Consider the following 22,614-nt stretch of genomic DNA (forward strand, 5'->3'; position numbering starts at 1 on the left):
AAAAAAAAAAAAAAAAAAAAAAGTTCGATCATGCAACTCAACCACAAAACTGAACACTTCACTGAGAGATAGTGCATTTATAATTACAATACAAGTTATAGGTTGCATTGAAAAGTAAGATTCTTACTTCGACAAATAATATGGCACAATACATTACTTCGACCTCTTGTCCACTTACATCAATTAAAATAGATGATGATGCATTTAAATTTTCAAATCAAGTTATTATAATGTAGGAAGATATAAGTCCAAATGAAGTTTGGAATCGAAATCAAATAGAATAATACATGTCTTGAAAAAGTAACTAAGAACGTTAACATAAAGTCGGATATCCAAGTTCTAACTGTTATCTTGAAAATTATGAAGGATCAAAGTCTCTAAACTCGATAGATATAGAAACGTTATCTATGTTTGAAGATCAAAGCTATTATGGCGAAAAGGTCAACAATGTTATGGGTCACTATTAGAATCTACCTATCCTAAAGGACCTTAGAAATATTCAACGGCAGAACAATTTTTCAAGCAAATCCTCTTGAAAATGGCAAGCTAGTAGAAAAGATCAAAGTATCGTGTAAGGCTCCTACTCCAACCATGTCGATCTCAAATATTGTAATTCTAAGGGTTGACAAATCTACCCCTTGTTTAAACATATGGTATTGAACAATGTTAACGATTTAGATTAAAAGAAAAATGATTTACATCTTGAAAGAACCTTCTAACAATAATCAAGCTATCAATGTCATTCGTCAGGCTGGCCAGTAGTTTACGAGGTCTTAGGATATTCACAGACATTTTAAACTTTGCACCACGGACATGTAAGGCAAGATATTCAAACACAGGCAAAATACCCATCTGGTATCTTTACGATGTCTTAGAGTAAGTTTGGCTAGCAATAATAAACTATTAGTGTTTGTGACATATACTCAAGTACCATGTAGTTGTGAGGTGTGACCTTTAACTATTCTCAACTACTCGAAAACTGTAACTATTCTCAAGAAATGTTGCTATTTAGTGTTTTTAGTTTTATGACAATGTTGAACTATGTTAATATGTTATAACTTTTGCGGCTTGTTTTTTATTGATTTTTTTTATGTGAATAATTATAGATCAATTTGTGTTTGTTTTTGAACTTTTAATATATTTTATTAAAAATTGTATCCGAATAATTATAAATTGTGGATAAATAAAATTTTTAAAAAAATTGATAACTCAACAACCCAACTTGAAAATAGAGGGTTGGTGTAACGACCCAAAATTATCTACTTAATTTAAGGTCGCTACTATATACATATCCTAAATATTGAATGCGAAAGATTTCATTTAAATTCTATAAAACATATCTTTTATCTTAAAACACAGTCATGGACTTACATGTTTCGAAAACATCTTTAAAACGACATAACAAAAAACTAAATAAAATAAATAAGCGTTTAAGTTAAGAACATCCTATTCTAGCCTAAGTGTTAAGAATGAAAAATAAAAATAGAATTGGAATTGAAGGTGTGCGGTACGCTTCTAGTTCATCCCAGAGTGCTTTGAGCTTGGTGAAATATGTTGATAGTGTCATGGTTCTTTGTAACATCATTGCTATCGACTTTTGTATCTGAAAAATTGCTGGAGCATTCTTTTGTGAGAATTGATCGTGAAGATCAACTCACACTTGATGAGCTGTCTTGGCGTGAATAATGCCTTTAACCAAGATATTATCATACTGTTGCACTAATTCCAGAGTTCAAATTCGGTTGAATTTGCATTTTGAGAAGGTTCTTCAATTGTGTCATCAATGAAGCCAATTTACTCTCTAATGGTAATTTGCTCCATTTAATTTGATTGGAACAAGTGAATATCCTCATAATGATTAATATAACAAGAATGTGTTAAATCAACATCCACAATTTTGAACCTGAATTTGGCTGATTCCACCATAAAGGAGATTTTGATATTTAAGAACACCTAGATCGATGCTCTCATATTATGTTAAGAATGAGAAATAGAAATAGAATTGAGATCGAAGTATGATTTTCATTAATGTATATAAAGTTGAAATAGAATACAAACTATCCACTAATACCTAAAAATGAGGGAAAATATATAACTAACTAAATCTGCCAGATAAAATATACTATATATACGGTTAATTAAATCTAAGATAAACTATACTACTAACAACTACCAAAATATGTAAGATATACTCCATAACTAATTATTAAAATATTAGCAAAACAAACTGGTTGTCTTTCTAAAAAGTTCAATAAGAACTCAGTCTGCCTTTGTTATGATACATTGTGATGTTTGGGATCACATAAAAATCATACTCATTCTGGTTTGTGTTTTTTTGTCACTATTGTTGATGATTTTACTTGATGTACTTGAATTTTTCTAATGCAACATAAGTTAGAAGTACATCATTTGTTAATGAACTTTTTGAATTTTTCTAATGCAACATAAGTCAGAAGTACATCATTTGTTAATGAAGTTTGTTAAATTTGTTCAAACTCAATTTCATACTATTATCAAAATAGTTCGATCAGACAATGGGATTGAGTTTCTATCTTTGCAACCATTTTTTATTTCTTGTGGCATTGAATTTCAGCGCACTTGTGTCTACTCCACAACAAAATGGAGTCGTAGAACGTAAGCATCGTCATATCCTAAATGTAGCTAGGGCTCTTCTCTTTCAGTCACAGGTTCCTCTTAATTTTTGGGGAGAGTGCATTTTAACGGCTGTTTAGCTTATAAATAGAACGTCATCACCTTTGTTATCTAACAAGACACCCTTTGAAGCACTCTACAAACGACCACCTACATTTCATCATCTTAAAGTTTTTTATTGTAAATGTTATGCAACTATAGTACATCCTAAGCAAAAATTTGAACCTCGGGCAATTCCTTGTGTTTTCATAGGATATCCTTGTGGCTATAAAAGTTACAAGTTGTATGACATGCAATCTCACAAATTCTTTATCAACTGTGATGTTAAATTTTGTGAAGATGCTCCTTCGACTCCTATTATACCACTTCATGATCCACCTCCTATTCCTCCTTCATGATAAGAAAAGGAACCACTACAAGGGGAGTAAGATTCGGATTACCTTGTTGATCGAATATCTCAAGGCAAGAACATTGTTTGAGATTCGAATCACTCCACAAGCAAGATCGATCATGTCTAGCTTGAATGATTCTTGTTGATCAAATATCTCAAGGCAAGAACACTTCCATGAGATTCGAATCACTCCACAAGCAAGATTGATCATGTCGAGCTTGAATGATTCTACATGCAACCTAAACTACATAGAATTGCAAAGAAACTTAGCCATTGGCTAAAGAAGAGCACAAATGCTTCTTTTACTATATTTTTCAAGTCTACCTACAAATACATCATACATGGCTTTATATAGCCTCAAAAAATGAAACTATTAAAGGCATTACAAGAGTTGTAACCTTCATACTTTATGCCCATAATTAGCCATTATGTAAATGTAACCTAAGGTAAATAAAATGTCTTAAAATATAATAACTCTAAATTACTCTAAATTATAACCCACCCAAAATTTATAACAATCAAACTTCTTTCTTCTTCAATGTGGCATGAATTGAACACCTTTGGATAATTTTGACAACCTTTTCTTCACATCTTTATTGAAGTATATTGTATGATTGATGGCTTTTGGTTCATATCACTTCACCTACTACTTCATCGTCTCCTCCACCTTCTGTTCCTTCTCCAAATACACCCACTAATTCTAATCCTATCCCACCTGATACATCAGTTCCACTCTAACGTTTTACTCGTACTAAACAGCCTCCTTGGCATAAGGATTATGAGATGTCTTCTAGAGCCAATCATTTAACCTCTAGCTCTCAAGTCCTAGCATTGACACCAGGTATCCACTTCATCATTACCTTTCATTCTCTCGTTTTTCTCCTACTCAACGTGCTTTTCTTGCTCTTATTACATCCTAGACAGAACCTAAAACCTATGACGAGGCAGTTGGCGACCCGTTATGGCAGTAGGCTATGAATGATGAAATTGTAGCTTTGGAACGTAATCATACTTGGTCTCTCATTCCTCTACCACTTGGTCATATTGGTTGTCGTCGGGTGTACAAAATTAAATACAACTCTGATGGTTCTGTTGAACGTTATAAAGCTCGACCGGTAGCAAAGGGATACACTCAGGTTGAAGGTATTGATTACATAGAGACATTTTCTTCTACAGCGAAACTTACTACACTTCATTGCTTACTCACTGTTGTTGCTGCTCGAAAATGGTTCACCCATTAGTTGGATGTTCAAAATGTCTTTCCCCATGGTAATCTAGATGAGGAAGTCTATATGTCTTTACCACCAGGTCTTCACCGACAGGGGGAGAATACAGTATGTCGGCTCCATAAATCTCTTTATGGATTAAAACAGGCTTCTCACAATTGGTTCTCCATATTTTCTACCACTATACAAAATGCAGGCTACACTCAGTCCAAACCAGATTACTCTTTATTTACTAAGAGTAAAAGTACTTCTTTCACTGCAGTTCTAATCTGTGTTGATGATATTCTGTTGACAAGCAATGATCTCAAAGAAATTCAATATCTCAAGACTAGTTTACTCAAGAAATTCCTTATCAAAGATTTAGGGAATTTGAAATATTTTCTAGGCATTGAATTTTCTCGGTCTAGAAAATGAATTTTTATGTCTCAAAGGAAGTATGCTCTAGATATCCTTCAAGACACAGTTCTTATAGGAGCACGTCCAGAAAAATTTCCTATGGACCAAAATCTGAAACTTTCTTTAACTGAAGGAGAGAAGTTGATTGGATAACGGTTGATTGGCAAATTAATATATTTGACCGTTACTAGGCCTGACATAGTTTATTCAGTTCGTATGCTTAGTCAATTTATGCATGAACCAAGAAAACCACATTGGGAAGTAGCTCTTCGAGTTCTGAGATACATCAAAGGTACTCCTGGTCAAGGACTCCTACTACCATAGATTACAAGCATATTGCGATTCTGACTGGGGTGGTTGTCGAACTTCCAGATGGTCTATTTCTGGGTTCTGCATTTTCCTCGGAAATTCAATTATTTCTTGGAAGTCTAAAAAGCAGACTAATGTGTCCAGATCATCAGCAGAAGCCGAGTATCGAGCTATGACAAATACTTGTTTAGTAGTTAACTTGGTTAAGATACATTCTTTTAAGACTTGAATGTTCCACTATCCGAACCAGCATTATTATATTGTGATAATCAAGCAGCATTGCATAAAACAGTCAATCTAGTTTTTCACGAACGTACGAAACACATTGAAATAGATTGTCATATAGTTCGAGAAAAGTTACAAGCTGGAATCATCAAACCGTTTTATGTCTCGACGAAAATGTAATTGGCAAATGTTTTCATTAAAGCTTTGGGAAGACATCAGTTTGATTTTTTGAAGAACAAGTTGGGTGTGATTGACATACACTCTCCAACTTGAAGGGAAGTATTAAGATACGATATTTGGAAAATATATTTTAATAATTAGTTATTAAATATATCTTAGATATTTTGGAAGTTGTTAGTAGTATATTTTATCCTAGATGATTAGCATTATATTTTATCTTATTTACAAGATTTAATTAGTTATATATTTTCCCTCGTTATAGGTATTAGTTGATAGTTTGTATCCTATTTAAACATTGTAAACATTAATGAAATCATACTTTTCGATCTCAATTCTATTTTTATTTCTCATTCTTAACACTAAGTCTAAGAAAATAAATACCACTATTCTATGCATGTGTCATGGTCTCGAATTGCGATGTTGTCGTCAGCCATACAATAATGTCTTGCATTAACCTGAAAAAATGTAGTATCACATGGCTTGAGTATTTAAAGAAATACTCAGTAAGTGGCCTCACTATTGAGGTTAAATGCAAGAACATGTGAATGAAATGACGGGACTTATCCTTTCAATCTATTTTCCTACGGTGTTGTTCTAACGGGTAATTTGGACGTGTACCATATACTCTACACACAACCCATACGTGCGAGCATGGGCTCACCAGTCAGTTCGCATATCGCTGGGCCACTTTCCTTGTCGGGCTAGCATACTCTGGGAGCTCCTTAGGTCGGACACCCATTAGAACTAGTAACCGTCATGACAGCGCTATGCAAAACGAAACGATCGTTGTCCTGCCATTAAATGTACGCGTCTATACCCTCGTGATTGAATAGGGGTATCCCCAAAATGCATGAGCACACATAATGCATGCGGTCCCTAATATTTCTACTTTTATCATTAATGAATATAACACCACTATTATTTTTCATGCTTAACATGTCATTTCTCATTTTTCACTCTACATTTCATACATAATCCTAACGGGGTTACATTTCATTTCATTTATCGTGATATCATGTCATTCCTAACATGTTGTATACATACAATTTAGAAAACATAACATAATGCTCCATGCTTTTAACATGTCATTTTATAACGTGCAATTCATACAACAATTACTTTAATGGACATACAAAATAATCTAAACATAACATCACATCACAATATATCGTTGTTGGGTTTTATGTCCTAAAACTCATAGTTTGTAAACAAAAACATATTCTATTTCCAATCAACTTATTATTGTTGTTTATTCAGTAAAAATTGTTATTGAATAAAGTGAACTTTACGATCATTAATCTAAATCCAATAAACTAAGAAGACTCTGACTATAGTATGATTACTTGAACTATATGTAAAGACATAAGAGTTGATCAAATTCAAGTATATAGTCAAAATGATCTATAATATAAGGATAAGGCTGAGTACCTTATTCTGGGGACACTATGGATGCGGCTCACTTTTGTATATGATATAAACAATGTGATCACTAAAATTGTACATGTGGAGACATGTGAGTGGGGGCATCCTATGCAATGAGTATTGCATAAGATCGGACCATGAAGAAAATCACTCTCACTTTATAATGTCGTTTACTGTTGAGACTGATTTTCTTTTCATTCGATGACCTAGGTTAACTCGATCTTAATTCTGAGCTAACCATGAACTCCTGCTTATTCGGAATTATCCTTAGATTTGCATGGGTGAGAGTGACTCAAGTTCGCCGAGTCAATAGGCCTCCAATTTCAAGGGTAAGACACTGGGTAAATGGTTGGGGACGTGGGGTGCAAGATGGAACTCACTCCTACCCACTTTTAAGGATAGAAGAGAGGTAGTTCCCTTAAGTACTGACTCTAGGTTTTGAATAAGGGGCCTCACCCTTTCATTGGCCTAAGAGGGATCCGGTTTACTAGTTGGACCACAAACCAATTGTTCATTAGAGGATCAGTGAGACATAAGGAACAAGAAGTAACTTCAGGGGTAAAATGGTAAATTGACCCAGCTCTAGTTACGAACAACCTGTGAAGGATCGACTTACTAATCATGGTTATATCAAATGGACAAAAATATATCTATAGTGAGGGGAGTGCAACTACTAGGCTATAGTGGAATGTCCTAGTAGTTAACGAATGTTGGTTAACAAGGTTAATGAGTTTAACTGGTTAATCTTGGATCGTTGGAGCCCATGATTTATAGGTTCATTAGGTCCCTCTGCTAGCTCATATCGAACTAAACCATAGAACAGTGTGACGAGTGAGTTCGAAGTGTTCGAATTCAAATTAGGGAGAATGCACTACATATATACGATATATTTAATCGCATTTTTGTTTTATTTTACGAATTAAACAAAAAGAGAGAATCTGAGATATTTAAATAAGATTTAAATATCTTAATTAAATATATGACGGAATTAATTGGGATTGACATTTAAATTAATATTAAATATTAATTAAATAGTTTAATTAATCATTTAATATTACTTTAATTTGAAATTAATAATTCAAATGGATGGTCGAATCAAAATGAAGAAAGTCAAAATGTTGACTTCATTTAATGAAAAAATCCATGTTAGTGGAATTTTGAGGTGTCAAAATCTGTTTTAACCAAACTTGCATGCTTGCCAAATAAATCCCACAAATTTGAGTGTCAAAATTTGGTTAACTCAAGCATGCATGCTTGCCACATAATCCCGAACATTTGAGTGGAATTTTGAGTGTCAAAATTTGGTGATCTCAAATTTGCATGAACATGCAAACATGACTCTATAAATAGAGTGATCATAATACATAAAATGGGTTCTTGTTGGTGAAAAACCTTGAGAAAAACCTCTCACAAACAATCTCTTCATATATACAAAATCTCTCCCAAGTTTAGTCACTCACCGGATTCCACAATTTCTTTCTAATGCCGAAGGATAGTAGAGAAAACACTAGTGGTAATTCGAAACCGGTTCGTGAGGAAAAAGGAATTTGAATTACAAAAGGTTAGTATTCAAACTCATTAAGTTTTAATACTTATGAACATGCTAGTTATTTACTATAATTGATGTTCTAAAAGTGCCTAACATCCAAATTGATTCCACAATCCCGTTCTAATGCCGGAGGATAGTGGAGAAGACACTAGTGGTAGTTCGAAACCAGTTCGTGAGGAAAAAGGAATTTGAACTACAAAACGTTAGTATTCAAACTTATTAAGTTTTAATACTCATGAACATGCTAGATATTTACTATAATTGATGTTCTAAAAGTGCCTAATATCCAAATTGCTTCCGCATGTGTTATATTAACATCTTCAATCGTATCATAAACATGTCATATCATAAACATTTTGTGGTCATATGGCTCCTTAACTTGTCATAGCTTTAACGTTTTTATACCTATCACAGTCATATCGTTACGTGAACGTACCTTAGTCATATCATCACAGGAACGTATCCTAATGCTATCGTTCTATTAATCTATCACAATCTCATCCCTTTCTACCCATATTCTAACCATATTCTTTCATCATCTCTCCTATCCATAGCACTTCAATATGTAACCTAATCTTAATGTTTCATGAATGTATCTTACTCCTATTGTTACATTTCATTTTGTGCACCCTTCTCGTATCCTATCTCAAACATATCCTTAACACATCGTACCATAATTATTATCATACAATTCACATATTATAACATAACATAAACATAATATAAGCATATTGATTCATAGATAATTCACACATATCAGTATATATGACACGTACTTATATGTGTGACAATATCAAATATAACCATGCCGATAGTAAGGCCACTTATCTGGTTAGCTTAAGTTGTTGTCACGAATATATCTTAATGAAAGTTTGATTTTGTTCTTTGAAATCTAAGTTAACCTATGTGAGCTCATGACATCCGTTTCAAGTTTGAACCCTATAAAATTATTTCTCTAATTTACATTGGTTCATTCTTAAAAGTCTTGAAATGTTATATCTTTATAATTATATTTTTATTCTGCTTGTATTTACTTTTCTCTCTATATTTAGTTTATGGTTTTTAATTTCTCAATCTTCATTTTTTTTTTAATATGTATTTACTCTTGCCTTTTAATTTTGTTATCATGTATTCTAAATTTCGAGTGAAACCTTATTTCCAAATCTTTCCTTATCTTAGTGTTTCCTGTTCACAAATTTTCTTGGTCATTTTATTTTTAATCTATTCATTTGACTACCGATATAAATTTAATTTAATATCACTAATCTAACATAATTTACTAGAATTCGTATAAATGATTGACATTTAGTTTCTAACTCAGAACTAAACTGTAATAATTGAATGAAGATATAACTATAATTGGTTGTGATTTGTAAAAAAAAATAAAAAAATGAAGATTTAATATAGATCAGATCTAGTAAATCTCCCGCGAATCTCAATTAGGTAAAGGTCATTCCCATCTTTTTCCCTGATAATTGTTGTTTTTGAGTGAATCTCAATTGGGTAAAGATCATTCTCATTTTTTCTCAAATAAATCTGACAATTGTTGAGGGAAGGGATAAGAGGTCAGTGGGGGAGGAGTGAGAAAAATGTTGTTTCTTTTTTTTATTATTTATTTATTATTATTATTATTTTAACTATTTTTTATAATTATTTTTATTTATTTATTTATTTATTTTGGGATATTACATTTGGATTGGGTGTGAAAATTAATCATATACCCCTAATTTTTATTAATAAAAATGAGGTGAAAAAAATGATTAAAAAATTTTGGGCAGAAAATGATTTTTTTTTCAATTAAAAGAAATGTGGTCCCCACCACCAAGGAAACATAACTGATAAGAATCCGGACACGAGGGAATGACGGGCGACGTCCTCAACAAAATTTTAATTAATTAATTCGAAAATTCTAATTCCACTTTTTGACGGTTAGAAAAAAAAAAAAAAAAAAGTTAATAAATAAAAACTTTCCCCAGGGGAGGGTAATATGGTAATTGCACCGAAGTGAAATTAAGTGCAGGACACGTGGTTCACATGCAATGCATAGACTTTGTAAAAATTTTGTAACGTTTTTTTTATCCTTGGGAATTGGAAACTTGGAAAATGCCAAATTACCTAATATATTATTTATTAAGATTTTATCAAATTATTTAAAGAAAAAAACAAAATTATAATTAAAATTTTAAAATATAGCCAAGGTTTAGAAAACAAATAATAAAATAATAAATAAATAAAATTAGAGAGCAACTTATTTTATTTATTAACCTTTTGAGTTTCGAACTAGAAATTTTTTCACTATTGTCATGATTTTCATCGTGCTACTTGTAGGTAACAAAGGAGAGTGCTCACTACCATCAGGTACACACACAATAAAACACGAGACAAAATAAATATGGGTGATCTCACAACTGCTCGTTCGCACACTCCGTCGAACGCTAGAGTTCAATTTACAATATAGTCAATTTGATTGAATTACACTATTTTGATCAAGTTCAATTGGACCAACTTGATTTCGTTCGGTTTTCAAGGCTAGCGAACTTGATAATCCTCGTTTCTAAGCTAGAATTTTAATAATTAAGGCTGATTTAGGATATTTGAGCTTGAGCACGAGATGGTTGATCAATGTTTGCAAGTTGGATAGAAGCACAAGTTAGTTGTTCTATCTCGAGTATTAATTATAATTCTTTTGATTTACTGTATATATTCGTTGGGTGTGCATATCTAAACCTAAAAAAATAGCTATACAAATGAAATTGTGATCGCATTTCCCAGGTAACACCAAACACCGAGTAATTCTATTTTAATTTTGAATTAATTTTAAAATATTAATTAATTTATAATTCTATTTGAAATAATAATTTATAATTTATAATTTTGTTTTTGAAGGGATAAAGATGAAATAATATAATAATAATTATAGCCTTCTAAGGAAGGTAATAATAGTATTTTACGATTTTACCCCTCAGAACAATCCCGTCTCTCGCTTTCGCAGGTAGTCTTTTAAACGTCCTTTTAGTGTTGACCTGTGTCTCTATATATATATACTCAATATTTTAAGGCTTTAAGCTTTACTGATGAAATCATTCCAAATTCTCTGAATCAGACGTTGAAAAGGGAAGGTGTTGAATTGTTGGGCAGAGGGATTAATCCTCCCCCTTTGTTTCCGGCGGAGGAGGAGGGGCCGGAGATAATCTAGCCGTTGTTTTTCTTCTCCATTCAACGCGAAGCAAGAAATTTTTATTCCTTTTCTCTGTCTTTTCTCCCCTATTTGACGCTGTTTCTGCTTGGATTGCTGGGAAAAATCGAGACGAAAAAGTGGCTGGAAGTTTCTGAAGGTTGGATTAGGGTGGGGCCTCATTGATCGCGAGGCCTGTTCTCGGTATCCCAACGCTATCTCGGGAATTTACGAGCACGAGATCTCTAAAATCGATACTCGTAGGACATCCATTTTCTTTGTCGGATTAATGCTCTGTTTTTCTGCCGTTTTAATCCAGGGATTTCTGTTCTGTTCCTGTTCTCTGTCTTCTTTTTGTTAGCTTCTTCGTTTTCTCCTCTATTACCGTATTGTAAATGCTCTGCCTGTTTGCCTCTCCTTTTTGTTCTTATGTGTTGCTGTTGCGTTTGTTTTCTGCCTGATTATAGCTCGTTTGTAGTTGTGAGGAAGAAATGTTTATGCTCGTTTGATAAAAATTTGCTTATTCTTTAAGAAAAAACAAGCTTATGTTATCAAATGTGTTCTTGATTAATGATTTTAAGAATGTTTTGTGCAGAAGTTTTCATACTAACAATTGATGTCTGCCAATGGAGAAATATTGTCTTTGGCTCAATTTCTTGATTTTGAAGGAATGATATTTTCCTTCTTTCTTTTCAGTGGTTGAAGGAGTGAGATGCATGGATTCTACAATTAAGTTAACATTGCTTCTGATATTCTTCAGAATAGGTTGGAGCCTTAGAATTTAGTCTTTTGTAAGATCATGTTTTCTTGACATTCCTTCGTTGATGAACTGAGTTCTTTCCTTTATATGGCAGCATGTGCTTCAACTGTTGAGAAAAATTTTGAACAGTGTGAAAGGGCTGTCAAAAACTGGGCCTTATCTTCTCTCCAGCAAGGTATCAATGAAGATCAACATACTCTAAAAGATTTACTGTTTTTTCTCCATGTTCCGAGAACAGGAGGGCGATCATACCACCATTGGTAACTTCCAAATCACAAAGTTTTCTGTATATTGACCTCCCATGTATCAGTTTTAGTGTTTATTTGGTTCGCTTTATGGATGCAGTTTCTTGAATAAGTTGTACCCAACCTCTCAGGAGTGTCCCCGTTCTTACGATAAGCTACGTTTTGATCCCAGGTATAATTTTCTTTTTCCAAAGTGGTCATCTGTCTTTAGTTTTCAAAATTTTTCATATGTTAAAAAAGTAGGTAATAAAACAAGGAAAGTTAGATGAAAGTAGACTTTATAAGTGAAAATTTCGAACACCAAAAACCAAATGGTCATCAAACGGGGCTAAACTTTTTGATTCGGAGTAACTGATTATTTAACTAATTTTGTGCGTCGGTATGGTATTTGAATTTGAATTGCAGCAAGGCCAAGTGCAGATTGCTAGCTACTCATGATGATTATAGTATCATGGAAAAACTACCCACAGAGAAAACTTCGGTGGTGACAATTGTTAGGGATCCAGTTGACCGGGTTCTTAGTTCATATGAATTTGCTGTTGAGGTTGCAGCTAGATTTTTGGTACATCCTGACCTAGCTTCTGTGGCTAAAATTTCCGAAAAAATGCTTAAAAAGGCAAATGGAGTGAGCACATTGGATATCTGGCCGTGGAAGTATTTGGTTCCATGGATAATGGGAGACCTATTTGCTCGAGTATGTGTCCTGTTGGCTGATCTTGTGCATTTCATGATGATTTTTTTTGAAAGTGGAGAAAAATAGACTTATCTAGTGAACATCTATGTCTTAGGATTATTATCCAGTGATCTTAATTGTGTTTAAATGGATGCTGGTTCCTTGGTAATTCGGTGAGGCCGCGCCATAACTGCTGCCCCCTTCTTTCCTTATTTTTTCTGTAGCCTGTTTCTTGTATTACCCTGTTTGTTTCATGGTGTATTGTTGAAATGTGTAGACAAATTGTGCAAATAATTTTTTTTCGCATATTTACTGACTACATTCTTATCAAGAAAACATTACTATCTACCAAATGTTTATGAACAGAGAGACACAAGAAGACGGAAGGGTTCAAGTGAAGCTAAGAGGGACAGTCCATATGACATGGAGGACATTCTTATGCCACTACATGAGTTTATTGATGAACCCATTGTTCATGATATTGTTCATAATGGGGCTACTTTCCAGGTAAGTCTGAATTAATGTCAAAATTAAGAAATTCTAAATTAATATGAGATTGTCGCACTCGAGAAAAATGACACTAGGATAGTGACAAATTTTCCTAGTGTTCGAATGGTGGGATTTTTACGGTTGAAAGCTAGAGTTGTTGCTAGAGGATTCACCCAATCCTATGGGGTTTGACTACGAGGAAACTTTAATTTGTTAGCTGAACTCCATCTGCAACCAATCTTGATTAGAGTCAGCAACAATTAAACATAAAAAATGCCCTCTTAAATGGCGATTTAGAAGAAGAGGTATATATGGATATTCTCCGTGGATGTAAAGAAAATATTGACCGAGAAAGGTATGCAAACTTAAGAAGTTCCTCTATGGACTAAAACAATCTCCTTGTGCATGGTTTGGTAGGTTCGCAATTTTTGTTATCATCCTTGGATATTCTCAGTGCCAATCAGATCATACTTTGTTCGTAAAGGGAGATCAGAATCGCAAATTGCTCTCTTAATAGTATATGTTGGTGGTGTCACCCTTTAATCATAATTACAGACTTTGAAGGATCACTTGGCTTGAGAATTCGAGGTCAAGGATCTCAAATATTTTGTAGGTATAGAGGTTGCTCGGTCTCCTAAAGGCATAGTTATACCTTAGAGAAAATATGTGCTAGATCTTCTCAAACAAACTGACATGATTGAATGCAAACCAACAGAGTCTACAATGGATTCACATACGAAACTTGCACTCAATTATGGAAGTGCACCGGTTGGCAGGGGTAGATATCAATGCCTTGTAGGACGTCTTGCTTTTGAGAAGTGTTTCATCTAATTTTCTCGAACCGATCTAACCAAAGATTTTCTTATCTCAATATTTGTATGAATATGATTTAGGAAATTTTCATTGTTGGTTGTTCTCTACGCGGGGATATTTGTTTGTTTGTCATATGTCATCTCCATTATGGTTTCACGTAAACATTATGTGGTTTATAAGATAAAACAGTGATATGAACCAACATTCTCTGCAATTTTCTAAAGAACAATTTTGGTGTTTTCAATCTACTCTAAATTCAATGGACCCGGAAAGTTGGCCAGTTAGTTTAGTTGAGTTTCTGATACCCAATAAGCTCTGTCTTGTTGGGGGCTTCAAGTTAACATATATTTTTTGCGATGCACTTTCTCGTTCTTTTCAAAATTTTCAGATAGCGGGATTGACAAATAACTCCTACCTAGCTGAATCCCACGAGATCCGGCATTGTGTACAGGAACATAAGAGTCTTGGTCAACACGTGCTAGATGTGGCGAAGGTAACAAGAGAAGGTGTCTTAAATTGGATACATGGACAATTATTTTTCTGATACTTTGCCTCCTTATGGTTGCAATTATGGTAGATGCTTGTAAATCTTGCAGAAGAGGTTGGGTGCTATGTTATATGTTGGTCTAACTGCGGAACATAAGGAATCTGCGACTATGTTTGCAAATGTAGTTGGTGCACAGGTGATTTCACAGCTAAGAAACGCCAAAGTTAGCATGGACACTTCAGCTGCCAATCAATCAGGTTTATGATTTCTATTACCAGTCGTCATGATTTCTATTTTGATGATGTATAGTGGTTCGACTAACTTCCCTTTTTGATTTACAGATAATAGCAGCTCTTCACCTTTGGATTCTGAGCTTGAGAGCAATGTTGACCAGGCAAGCTCCTCTCATTGTTTATGACTAATCATTTTGCTAATCCAGGATCTCTAATAATCCTGTTTGTCATTACAGAATAATGGTACCATCAACAAAAAGACCGCTATGCAAGATGAAGGTGAAGCACGAACGGAAAATGTAAGTCACCTCAGAAAATTGTATATCTGCAGTTCGTATGTTGCCTAATGTATATTTCTTGAGACATGCCAGATGACTGTTGCAGAACTTATTGAAGTTTATGAAGGGTGCATTTCAAGTCTACTGAAGACCCAATCACGTCGTCGATTCGCTTCTTTAAAGGAGATTTCTCCTGCAAATTTCTCAAAAGAGGTATGATTGAATACTTGATTGGGTTTTTATTTGCCAAAAATATTTATTCTGGCTAGAAATAGAACTTGGTGGATCCTTAAACAAAAAGCTTTGCTGATCCATTTATTTGGCTGATTCTTTTGTTCCTCAATACTATCTTGCAGGCACGGCGCCATATTTCTGATGCGGTTCTGCTGCAGATCAAAACACAAAATTTCCTGGATTTGGAGCTTTTTAAGTACGCTCAGAAAATCTTTACAATGAGACGTGTGCAACCGATGGGGAATCTTGATATGAATGTACTCCTCTTCGATTCCTTTTTCTAAATTTGTGCAAGTAATTCTTAATATCCATTTAGATTTCTCTTCCAACCAATACTCGAGTTTGACAACTGCTACGGTCTCGCACAATATCATGTGTTCTTACTAAAATGCAATAAATTTTCAGGATGAATCAGAAAGCAAATTCGATCAACCACGTGCCTTCAAGCTATGGAAAATTGTTTCAATACTAATGCTTTTTATCCTACTCCTTGTTTTCTTCCTATTTGCGACTGCTTGGGGAAGATCATCAAAAGTTAAGGTATGACTGTCAATCTTTGAAGTGGGAAAGTGAGTTTTTGCATCTCAGCATCTATTTGGTTTTGGGAAATCAGTTTGTTTATGTATTTTCAAAATTTTAAGTTCTGTGCATGTGATGAAACATTCGATTCATGTCGGGGTTAGATTGTTTGTTGTGCTTCCTTTGAATAGCTCATGATATTGAGTTCGAAAACGATATTGTTTGATGTATTATTGTGCTATTAGATGTCTCATTGATCATAGTATTGATTTTGAGAGATTCATACATAAGAATTATGCCATTGTGCATGTAAGCCTTGTTTAAGTTATCTACCGATGGTGTGACATAATGCTTAGTGTCATCATATTCGTAGGTGAAAGGATTTACAAAGGCGACAGGAAAGAATCATCGACGGTTTGTCGAAAGTAAGAGTTTACTTGAATAATGAAAATTTATTTGTACACCCTTCAATTTATTCGATGTAAACTGGAACTAGAGATGGTATATGATGCTAATGTTATCTTAATTGGTTTAGTTTCACAGTTTTATATTGATTTCGTTTTTCGTTTTCGATGTAAACTGGAACTAAAGATGACCATTTCTCGTGTGAGTTCCATCTGCTCCTTGTTTGGATTCTCGACTTCCTCATACCCTTTTGGTTCCTAAGAGATGGGACTATACTTGTGAATAACATCTGTCTTGTACTATGGAATGAGGTCGGTTTTGTTCGAGAAACCTTCCTTAAACAGTAAGCTTTATTGAGGGCGTGTTCAGTCTTTGGTTTCAGATGGAATGGAACACTCTTCTTGAGGGTGTTCAGGTGGGACATCTATCGTGTGAGGTCGTGGAGTGGTGCTTGACTTACTCTTCCTTTTTCTCTTCTTCAAGATAAAGGGGGGCTTGTGAGATGATTCCACGTCGATTGGAGAGAGAAATGAGTATTAGCGAGGACGCTAGGCCTCATAGGGGTGGATTGTGAGATCCCACATCAATTGAAAATGGAATGTTTCAATCTCTTTCTATCAAACATGTTCTAAAAATTTTGAGTAATCTGAAAGAAAAAGTCGAAAGAGGATAATATCTGTTAACGGTGGCCTTGGGTTTTGTTGTTACACGACTCGTCTTCTTTTCTTTTCAGCCTTGTTCTGGAACTCAACTTCTGGTTTCACGATTGTTTCCTTACTATGGAAATAGTGTTTTCCCCTTGTAGTGAGAAAATCTCATTGAGGGTTTTTTATCTCAGATTTGGACCTTTATGATTTCCTTGAAACTTGGCATTGCTTATTTCATCATCTTTAAACTCACGTGAAAGGCTTAACCGAACCTGCAACAGGATTAACCTCTATCCCTTTTGTTTCCTCAATTCTTTTCTTACGAGACGAACTTCACACACAATATGTCGACTTAAATGATCAGTTTAAACTTAATAAGTGTTAGAAAGATTGTTTAGGTAGAAAGTGAAGATATCCAAAGTTTGAATCTCTTACGCGTACGGTTCAAATAAATATAAATATAAAAATAAAAAGGAATTATTGTTTTAATGTAATCCTTATGGAATTCAAGTATCAAAATACTGAATCCAATCATGATTCTCAATCAATGGGTTTGGGTTAGATACAATTTCTTTTGACTTTGAAATTTTGAGTTTATAACTTTTATTATAATAATGATTAGAAGATTCAGGTCCAAGAACAACAATAATTTAAGAAATACTTATTTTGAATGAGATTATTTTTTTCGAAATTTATTTCAACTTTGGTGAGAATCAAGAATCGAGGTTTTTTTAAAAAGATATGAATTATGAAGGAAAAAAAAGTTTTTTTTTTTTTTTTTTTGTTGGTGCTTTCCCTTCCATACGAAGTCCGTTTGATTATTTCAACTTCAATTTTGACATTAAACATAATATGATATGAATTAAGACTAATCAATAAAAACTTTAGCATTTGGAGTATCAAGCGGGTAGGAAATAGGAGTGGGTGAAGACATGCACACCTGTCATATATAACTAGAAAATTGCATGTTTAGGGCATTGGATGGAGTTGAAATGTTATGCTCTCAGTGATTGATTAAGTCATCTCCGTGCACATATATTTGAAAATGAGACATGTATTCGAAGTAATTGATTGTGTTATCTCCATGTTTGAGCATGCATGTATTAAGAATAAGAACTCTACTCTAGGTGATCGATAGAGTTATTTCCCTGTATGAGCATGCATGTGTATAATGAGTTAAGAATAGGGTGTTTGAGGTCCCTATGTCAGGACGTTTCTAGTAGATCGAGCACCTAAGACCATGAACAGTGATCAAAAGTCTAGATCCTAGTGCTAACAAAATCAAGATGAGACTATGAGATTAAAATCGCCTAAATTCCCTAATAACCTAGTTAGCCTCTACAACACTCCAGAGATGACTAAGAAAACTTACTAGGCCTACTAGTAGTGTGAACGACATCATCAGAGCCTCAAACCTACTAGCAAAGGAGCACTGAGAGTTGAACGATCTTAAAGAAGGGTCATCCGGGGCATCAATCATATGTGTAGGAATGGTGGTTTAAATTTGTATCACATACCTTGGTTCCCGTTTTGTAATAAACTTTGAAACAACAATCAACTTGTAATTTTTTTTTGAATTTGTCTTTTTAATACTATGTTTTTTAAAAAAAATATGCAAAATTTTATCGTATTTTTCGTGTCAATCCACGTTATGGTCCCTAATTTAAAGTCTAAAAAAATTAGGTAGTGATAACCGTGCAAGAAAAATATTTTGGGTTGTTGTTTCGTTATTAGAGAAGCTTAGAACCAATAATTCATTACTCGGGACTTTTTTAATCTAATATTCCATTTAACAAAAATAAACAAAAATATCTTAGAGACATGGTTTTGCAAATGCAAATTATGTATATGACCCATGTTGAGATCCGAACGAGAATGTGTATGGTTATGATCAATGACTCAATATATTTGCACAGGTCGAGACTTAAAGAGGAGCTTATTAAGTAAAGGGTCGAAGGCAACTTTACTATGGAAAGTACTACTCTACCACCGAAGGGCAACAAGGATAGAGTTTGCATGGCTTTTTTTTTTGTTTAGTCTTCTAAAAGCTACAAGGATTTATATGTATATGTGTATGTATATGTGTATGTATATGTATATGTGTATGTATATGTATATGTGTATGTATATGTATATGTGTGTATATACACACATAATTCACACATATATATATATGAAGAAAGTAGTATTGTTCATAACAATCTGTATTTTTTAAAAATATAAAATTACGAACAGTTTTGCAATTAATTCCCAAACCAGTACCTTATTGATCGGCCATCGCCGCGCCGAACGTTCTTGGTCGCAAATTCAAGGATTTCAATCCTTCGCTCACGCCAGATTCCCAGAGACATCAACATAGATTTGATTTTCGCATGAGGCTTCTTGAGATTCTCGATTAGATTGAGATTCTTTACAGTGTCCGAGAAGGAGAGGTTCAGAGACCGACGGCATCGCTGATTCCGCCCGAAGCGGAGACGATGCGATTGGGTGAAAGATGATGAATTGAGGCATCGTCGTCGTGGAGAAATGAGTGTGAGCCATGCGACGGTTCATCCGGTCGAGGATCCCCCTACAACCGACGGCGAGGATGCGCCAAGGGTCAGGATGAAGGACATGGAAGGAATGCCTGGCACTCGCGGAGGACTCGCCTTGCGGTTCTCTCAGTTTATGTTTGCGGCAGCAGCTCTGGTTGTCATGGCTACTACCAGCGATTTCCCTTCCGTTCCTGCCTTTTGGTAAATCTCAATTTCCCTAAATTGAACCCTTCCCTCTGGATTTTGAATTTGTTTTATCGGTTTCTAGACTTTTCTTCTATATCTGTTGAATGAAAGGCTATTTGTTCTATCTGTAGCCTTTGGATCTACGATTGGTTGGTTTGCATCTTTTCGGGTCTACGGCAGAGAGAGTACTTCGAAGTAATTCGACTTGCTTTGGGAATTAGATTTAGTGTTGCAGTGAATTAGATTCATTTACTTTGTTTTAATTGACATTTTTACTTGGCTACGAAATTATGGTCGAACTTTCAGATAAGCTAAGGCCGAACTTTGCCAACGAGCAAGCGTTCTGTAACATGCATCGGTTGGTTGTTGTTGGTTCAATACGCTGAACATCCAATCGATGTCTATTAAAATTTAATGGCGAACTCAAGCGGAAGCTTTAGTATAGAAGCACTGTTAGGGATTACGACTCTCCACAATGTTATGATATTGTCCACTTTGAGCACAAGCTCTCATGGCTTTGCTTTGGGCTTCCCCAAAATGCCTCATACCAATGGAGATATATTCCTTATTTATAAACCTATGATCATCCTCTAAATAGCCAATGTGGGACTCCCTCCCAACAATCCTCCCCCCAAACAAAGTACACTATAGAGCCCTCAAACAGCCTTCCCTTAATTGAGCTCGATTCCTTTCTTTGGAGTCTTCGAACAAAGTACACCCTTTGTTTGACACTTGAGTCACATTTTTTACTACACCTTCGAGGCTCACAACTTCTTTGTTCGACATTTGAGGATCCTATTGACATGGCTAAGTTAAAGGCATGACTCTGGTACCATGTTAAGAATCACGACTCTCTACAATGGGATAATATTGTCCAGTTTAACACAAACTCTCATGACTTTGCTTTAGGCTTCCCCAAAAAGTCTCATACCAATGGAGATGTATTTCTTACTTATAACCCATGATCATCCTCAAATTAGCCAATGTAAACCCATGATCATCTTCTAAATTAGCCGATGTGGGACTCCCTCCCAACAATCCTCAACAAGCCCTTAGAGGACATAGTTGATATTCTTGTGAACTTTCTCTTCACCAACCATCAGTAATCATAGACCTGGATTAATTGGTTATGATGTGTGTCGTTGGAGCATTTACTGTTCCTATTTTTGGAGGTTGTGAGAAAGAACATAGGAATTATGAATTCCTGGACATATAAAGAATGTTGATAACTTGTTCTGATTGTTATTATGCATTATCGAGGTAATAGTCATTTCTAATGTGGCTGGTTCCAGGATCATTGGCAACAAATTAAGATTTATCTTTTTATCATTTATTTCATGTTTGAGTTCTTAGCACGTGTATCTAAATCTTATCCCGAGTCATTATGTGTTGCTGTTCCTTGAAACAATCAACCTTCTGCTATTTCAGCTATCTTGTTGCAGCAGCTGGTTTGCAAAGTTTGTGGAGCCTCTTGTTAGCCTCCATTGACATATATGCTCTGTTAGTGAGAAGATCACTACGGAATTGCAGGATAGTCAGCTTATTCACTATTGGTGATGGGGTATGTTTCTATTAAAAGGATCGAAGACTTTGATTTACGCATACTTTTCATCCATAGATTCACTCTTATGATCTTGAATACTCTGGATGCTGATTGCTGGATTGCTAGTTAGTTCCAGTCCATCTTTCTTGGACTGGAATAGTGGAAATAATGCGTTTTAATATACTAACTTTAATCCTGATGGTATTTCTCATAGGATTGTTACTAATCAATGAACTACTTGGTATGGTTAGAGAAAATCGATGCTGTTACTTTTATTTGAATTCTCTGTTTTAGTATGCAACGTGGTTTACTGTGATGAAATTCCCATTTGGTATTTGGATGCTGAGAGGAGTTTTGGACCCTTGTTAGGTTTAATGTTTCTCCTTAAGTTTCAATGGTTAAGGAGGCTTGTAATTGTTTCTTCGGTCTTATTTTGGTAAATTAATATTTTGCTTTTTTCCTTAATTCAACCATAAAAATGAAATAATAATTCCATTGTTGTATGCAGTCATCTCATATGATGACATTGAATACTCGGAGATCCCCTTAGAACTCCCATAATTTCTGCAACCATTCTCTTAGGACTAATAATCGATGCTGTACTCCTGACTTATTATCTGGAATTTTACTAGTCTAGCAGCTGACACTTGAATGTTTTCTCTTGCAGATCACATCTACTCTCACGTTTGCTGCGGCTTGTTCTTCTGCAGGCATTACAATCCTTATAGACAATGATCTAGATAGCTGCAGAGAGAACCACTGTGTACAGTTGGAAATCGCAACGGCAATGGCATTCATTAGTTGGTTTATTGCATTGCCTTCTTTCTTCATGAACTTCTGGTCTCTTGCATCCCGGTGAATTGGCTATGAAAAAGAAATATAGAAACTTGTAAGAGTATGATTTACCCTACTTGTAACAAGTGGGTATAATTTGCAACTGAGGGGATGAAATGGCTGATTTGATCTGGATTTTCGTTTAACACCATAATTATTGGAACACAGTCTGATGGTAATCGTATACAAACTGTTAAAACATTGTAAAT

At 34.6% G+C, this 22,614-nt stretch overlaps 2 protein-coding genes across 2 annotated transcripts; both read left to right on the forward strand.

The window, feature by feature from the left end:
- Positions 1-11,412: 11,412 nt before the first annotated feature.
- LOC111468614 (protein-tyrosine sulfotransferase-like) lies at positions 11,413-16,806 on the forward strand. The gene is made up of 14 exons (XM_023113889.1): positions 11,413-11,576; positions 12,222-12,290; positions 12,380-12,545; positions 12,631-12,702; positions 12,936-13,224; positions 13,570-13,710; positions 14,894-14,998; positions 15,102-15,249; positions 15,334-15,386; positions 15,462-15,524; positions 15,597-15,716; positions 15,860-15,994; positions 16,143-16,277; positions 16,630-16,806. Coding segments are annotated over exons 1-14 (1,569 nt in total). The 5' UTR covers positions 11,413-11,575; the 3' UTR covers positions 16,702-16,806.
- A 2,715-nt stretch (positions 16,807-19,521) lies between these two features.
- LOC111468601 (CASP-like protein 5A2) lies at positions 19,522-22,540 on the forward strand. The gene is made up of 3 exons (XM_023113862.1): positions 19,522-20,043; positions 21,457-21,589; positions 22,239-22,540. The coding sequence occupies exons 1-3, from the start codon at positions 19,835-19,837 to the stop codon at positions 22,428-22,430; spliced, it is 534 nt and encodes a 177-aa protein (XP_022969630.1). The 5' UTR covers positions 19,522-19,834; the 3' UTR covers positions 22,431-22,540.
- Positions 22,541-22,614: the final 74 nt, after the last annotated feature.

This window comes from Cucurbita maxima, unplaced genomic scaffold (assembly GCF_002738345.1).
Source record: "Cucurbita maxima cultivar Rimu unplaced genomic scaffold, Cmax_1.0 Cma_Scf00037, whole genome shotgun sequence".
In the NCBI taxonomy this organism is placed as follows: Eukaryota; Viridiplantae; Streptophyta; class Magnoliopsida; order Cucurbitales; family Cucurbitaceae; genus Cucurbita; species Cucurbita maxima.